At 40.2% G+C, this 6,000-nt stretch overlaps 2 protein-coding genes across 3 annotated transcripts in view; one reads left to right on the forward strand and one right to left on the reverse strand.

The window, feature by feature from the left end:
• The window catches only part of nol6 (nucleolar protein 6 (RNA-associated)), a 342,540-nt gene that overhangs the window by 276,515 nt on the left and 60,025 nt on the right, over nt 1–6,000 (forward strand). The window lies entirely within an intron of this gene.
• The window catches only part of tpgs2 (tubulin polyglutamylase complex subunit 2), a 40,384-nt gene that overhangs the window by 15,253 nt on the left and 19,131 nt on the right, over nt 1–6,000 (reverse strand). For both annotated transcript variants that reach the window (XM_063042063.1, XM_063042062.1), the window contains exons 3-4: nt 4,835–4,922; nt 54–185 (exon numbers count right to left, since the gene is read on the reverse strand). In XM_063042063.1, the coding sequence (XP_062898133.1) occupies nt 54–185; nt 4,835–4,922 (220 nt within the window). The remainder of the gene's footprint in view (nt 1–53; nt 186–4,834; nt 4,923–6,000) is intronic.

Here is a 6,000-nt window from a genome sequence, read left to right on the forward strand (position 1 = left end):
TACCCATGCAGCACCTCCTCCCGCACACCCCTGAAATTTTGACACGACAGTACCTTCATCATCTGTATCACTTTCTAAATCAGCTAAAGTGGGTGCATTTGGCAAACTGTAAAAGGATGAAGTGCCCAGTCGACAGAGTGCTGAAATGTTGTTGATTACCATTCTTCCCAATTGTACGTTGCTACCTGTGAAAGAAAGTTTTATTAAATCAGATAAAACAAAAATCACTTAGACAATTTATCATGTGGTGCAACAGGCTTCAATAGTACCAGCTTTATAATCTACTTACACCATCGTGGAAAAATGAAAATACTAGATTCATGCCTCTTTGAAAAAAAGCTAGCAACACTAAAATTACAAAGTAATCATTGTATTTGTTGATATTCTTAAGCAATTCATAGCTATTTTTCATATTATTGGCATTAGCAGATTAATATGGAAAACAAGAATGGTCAGTAGTTTTGCCAACTTCATTAAGCAGTCAGGCAGATCTACGGCCATCCATTGTTGGGCAGAGAATTAGTTCTGTTTTCCCTTTCATCAAAACGTCAATCTAAATAATGCAGGATTTTGATTAAGAGAAAGAATTGATGGACTTACAGTAAGGAAATTTGATACAGAGTATCTAGCATCAGGACATTCTATCCCAACCATTTCACAGGCAATGGATTAATTGTAAAATATAGTCATAATTAGTTGTTACATGAACAGAGCAGACAGTTTATACAAGTTGCGAAATTGAGGCCAGAAAGATTACGAAAGTTGTATTTATGTGGCATAGTTAATGCTTCTGAAAGGCATTTTAGCTGGCTGGTGGCGCAGTAGCATCTGCACCGGACTTCGAGGTGAGTGGTCCTGGCTGGTTCCTTCCACACTTTCCACTGTGCTGGGTTGAGCGCTGAGCTATCAACTCAGCCTTGTAAAAGAAAAAGACATTTGCTAAAAGAAATGGCAAGGTTGCCGCCTGATGTGCAACAAGGTGGGGAGAGGAACAACCACAACTAAGTGTACAATATATTGAAAGGCTTAATTAAAAATTCAAGTTTTGGCTGGATCTAAAAGGAAATGGAAAGTAGGGTGATTTCCGAAACATGTGGCTCAAACGAAAATTGGCATCGGCTGGATACGTGAAGAAACTAATGTTGGCCCTGCTGGAGGTCGTTATAGAGGGAGGGAACGTCGACTCAGAAATAGGGTGAAATTGCTTAAAAAGGTTTAAAAAAAAAGAATAAAAACACATTGGCCCAATCCACAATAATAATTTAGCATGGAAGAAGATACAAGCCAATCATAGAGATGCTCTCATACTTCTGCATCATTGAAATCTTCATCACCAGTATAACCTTTACTTAATCTGACTTGTTATTCCAGTTTCTGACCTACATTTTTAAGTCTATGCAGTAAGACACCTGTTTTAGCCAAGTACCAGACCTGATCTGTCTTTAGTTGTCATAATTACCCAGAAGTTTGAGATCATGGAAAGTAAAGATGACCTGTTTTCTTGAAATCAGCTGACAATTCTGACCTCACCTCCAGTAAACATGAGCTCCTGAACTGTTAAGATTGAGATCTGCCTTTTATCTGCCTCTGCGGTATTCATCTCTTCTTCTCTTCCACTAAGCTGAACCTCCCACAATTCTTGTTTGTACCCTAGTCCCAACAGAAAGAGAAAGACACCACAGAGGAGAAAATAACGTAAAAGAATGGAAAAAGATACAAGCGCCAGGCTGTCACGATGGTGTAGTGGTGAGCGCTATGTTTTATAGATCAGGTGACCCGGGTCCAATTCCTGCCACAGCCTGGAACGAGCTTGTGCATTCTCCCCTCGTTGGCGTGGGTTTCTTCTGGGTGCTCTGGTTTCCTCCCACAGTCCAAAGACTGGTTGGTAGGTTAATTGGTCATTGTAAATTGTCCTGTCATTAGGCGAGGATTAAATTGGGGGATTATTGGGTGGCGAGGCTCGAAGGACTGGAAGGGCCTATCCTGCACTGCATAATCAATAAAATATTTTTCTTCAGTCAAATTAAATTTTAAAATATTATATTAAAAATACAGAAGTCAGCAACATAATGTAAAAATGTTTCAGTGCAGGTGAGGAACAGACAAAGAAGAAATAGATTGAATTTCAGGATACTCCCATTTTTGGCCTTCGCCATCACTGAGTAGGAGAGAGAACTGAAGGTTAGCATTTTTAGATTATGAGAACACTCAGTCCTCTTTTATTGTCATTTAGAAATGCATACATGCATTAAAAAATGATACAATGTTTCTCCGGAGTGATATCACAGAAAACAGGACAAACCAAAGACTAACACTGACAGAACCACATAATTATAACATATAGTTACAGCAGTGCAAAGCAATACCATAGTTTGATGAAGAACAAACCATGGGCACGGTAAAAAAAAAGTCTCAAAGTCCCCGACTCGATCGACTCCTGATTCCCCGATAGCGGCAGCAAAAAAGGGAGAAACTCCCTGCCATAAATCTCCAGGCACCGTCAACTTGCCGATGCCTTGGAAGCAGCTGACCACAGCCGACACTGAGTCCCTCCGTCCGAAAACTTTGAGCCTCCGACCAGGCCCTCCGATACAGCCTCCCGAGCACCTTCGACCTAGCCCCGGCCACTGAAACAAGCAAAGCCGAGGATTCAGGGCCTTCTGCTCCGGAGATTCCGGTTACCACACAATGGCAGTTGCAGCGAAGCAGGCATTTCAGAAGTTTTCCAGATGATCCTCCGTACTCTCATGTCTGTCTCCATCAAATCAGAATTGTGCACGGTCCCCTATGTGACAGATTACAGACATCATCACCGAAGTGGCTGCGCACGCTGCCATCGTGCCAACATCTTCTCTTCCTCCATGGCATTTGGCCAGTTTTATAAATACACTTTATTATATTTGTATTATGTAGCATAGTTAATTCTACTTAAAGGCATTTTATAGTATTGTGAAGTGTCTGTTATCCGGCTGGTGGTGTAGAAGCATCTGCACCGGACTTCGAGGCGAGCAGTCCTGGCTGGTTCCTTCCACACTTTCCATTGTGCTGGGTTGAGCGTTGAGCTAGCAACTCAAGAGTCATAAAAAATAAAAGAGTCAAATGCCAAAAGAAATGGCAAGGTTGCCATCTGATACTCAATAAGGTGGGGAGAGGTTGTGATGGTTGGAGGTCAATCACCTCATCCTCAGGACATCACTGCAGGAGTTCCAAAGAGAAGTGTCCACAGGGAACCAACTATCTTTAGCTGCTTCATCAACGACCTTCTTTACATCATGTCAGAAGTGGGGATGTTTGCAGATGATTGCACTATGTTCTGCACCATTCATGACTCCTCAGATAGTGAAGCAGTTCATACCCAAATGTAACAGAACCTGGACAATATCTAGGCTTGGGCTGACAAGTAGCAAGTAACATTCGAGCTATGCAAGTGCCAGGCATTGACCATCTCCAACAAGAGAGGTTCTAACCATCGTCCCTTGACATTCAGTGATATCACCATCAATGAATCCCCCACTATCAACATCCTGGGGGTTACCACTGACAGAAAACTGAGCTGGTCCAGCCATATAAACACTGTGGCTACCTGAACAGGTCAGAAGCTAAGAATCTTGTGGTGTGTAACTCACCTCTTGACTCCCCAGAGACTGTCCACCATCTATAAGGCTCAGGTCAGGAGTGTAATGGAATACTTGACACTCGCCTGGATGAGTTCAGCTCCATCAACACTCAAGTTGCTTGACGCCATTCAGTACAAGGCAGTCCACTTGATTGTTTCCCCTTCCACAAGCATCCAATCCCTCCACCACCGACGAACAGTTGCAGCAGTGTGTACTATCTACAAGTTGCACTGCAACAACACACCAAAGTTCCTAAGGCAGCACCTTCCAGACCCACGACTACTAGAAGGACAAGAAGGACAAGAACAGCAGATACCTGGGAGCACCATCACTTGGAAATCCCCCTCCAAGTCACTGACCATCCCGACTCGGAAACACATCGCCGTTCGTTCATTGTTGCTGGGTCAAAATCATGGAATTCCCTCCCTAACAGCACTGTGGGTGTACCTACACCTCAGGGACTGCAGTGGTTCAAGAAGGCAGCTCATCTTCACCTTCTCCAGGGCAACTAGGGATGAGCAATAAATGCTGGTTTAGCTGGCGACGCCCACATCCCACAAATGAATAATAATAAAAAAAAATTGTTGGGTAATAGGGTTTAGTTTATCTGGCCTCACTTCATATTGAACAATGCAAGTGACAAGTATGTCTTTCAATCCTTAATATTTGGTTGGTTTTCAACTTGCATCTCAGATGAGAGCTGAACTAACAAACCCTGTGTGATACTCATTCCGGTTTTTAACACTATGGGGTCAAATCCTTCTCAGACTTGAGATGGATCAAGATGGATTATTTTTAGGAAGCTTTTAAATAACAGGATATGCAATTTTTACCACTTCATAAAGCATTATTAAAATTCTTAACCTTTCATTAAAAATCTTTTCTGTTTTAAATTATGTTCCAAGTGAAATAGCCTTCACAAATTTCTCAAATTATAGCTACACTCTTTTGTTTATTGAAACACTAAAATGTATCACATTTTAAGAAAATATAATTTTAATAGGACAAGATTGCATCAGAGGTTTTCACTTTAAATGCAAGCAAAATAATTGATAAAAAGAAGACAATTTATGATATAAGATTTATTTCTTTACAATCTAATACAATGAGCCCAGTGTCTAATCACACTTCACCGAACTAGTATAAATCGCTCTTGTGCAATGCCATGGAAGATTGAACAGCAGAATGGAAAAAGAAAAATGACACAATAGTCTTACGATCAAACTTGATATTCCAGGTCAACAAAAAGCCATCAGTCATTAGGTAAAAGTTCCTCAGATCCTCTGGGAGTGCACAGCAGTTCTTCTGTGAACAAAAGTACTGAATTGTTCAGGTGTAAATTTAAGAAAATGCTTATTTCAGGGTTATTCATGCAAAACTGATGAAATGAGTATTTTCTTATGATTCATTTATTTAAAAAGTTTAATATATTGTTTTTTAAGTTGCCGGCTGAAATTACATTAAGTGCCTCTAAAACTAGAACAAGCAAATGCTCATAAGGTGAAGGCTATACCAATTTATGACAACAAAAGTGGCATGTGAAATAATGCAGAATTCATTATTTCAAGGATGCCAGAGAAGTAAAAAATTCTTCTTTATTACACAACAATACAAAAAGCACTGGAAGATTACTGAGTCAGGCAGCAGTGATGGAGGGAAATGGACAGTCAACATCTTTCATCTGGAATCTGGTTTCAGATTCCAGCAACTGCGGTCTCTAGTGTCTCTGCTTTATTACATGATATTCTAATATTTAATCCAAATTTTGTGAAAACCATAAACCTGCAGCATTTCAAAAATATTTTGCCCTTTTATTCCACAATTAAGGAATAGCATAATGGAATTGAGTGCATTAGTGGAGTGCCAAATGGGAGTTTAGTCACTGGGTGTCACTAGAAGGATGGATATATTGTATGTACTTACAATCAATAATAACAGTTCTAACAGCTTTCAATCTGTTCATGCACACCCTCACCTTTATCTTTTATATTCATGGCCCCATTAAGACTATCATTCCCCCTTCCCCTCCCCACTAAGGCATTCATTCAAAATCAAAATATTAAGGATGCTGGAAATCTGGAGCAAAATCAGGAAATGCTGACTTAAATGGTATAGTTTTTTTTTAGCGTTTTCTGTTTTTCTGAATTTATTGTCAGATCTGGATGGAACACAAAGCATCATTGAATACTATCTGCAGCTGCCTTACTGCTCACTGTTCAAAAATTATTTTAAAGTACAAGGATAGCTCACAACTTTTCATTGCTGCAGCCTTATTTACCCTTGGATCCAAAAAGTATAATCTTGAGGCAAGTAATTGCTGAATTTGAAAAGTACAGGCGGTTTCAATTAATATGATTGTAGAACGAAGTTGGCAGGAGAAAAA

The sequence above is a fragment of the Mobula hypostoma genome, chromosome 3 (genome assembly GCF_963921235.1).
Source record: "Mobula hypostoma chromosome 3, sMobHyp1.1, whole genome shotgun sequence".
Taxonomy (NCBI): domain Eukaryota; kingdom Metazoa; phylum Chordata; class Chondrichthyes; order Myliobatiformes; family Myliobatidae; genus Mobula; species Mobula hypostoma.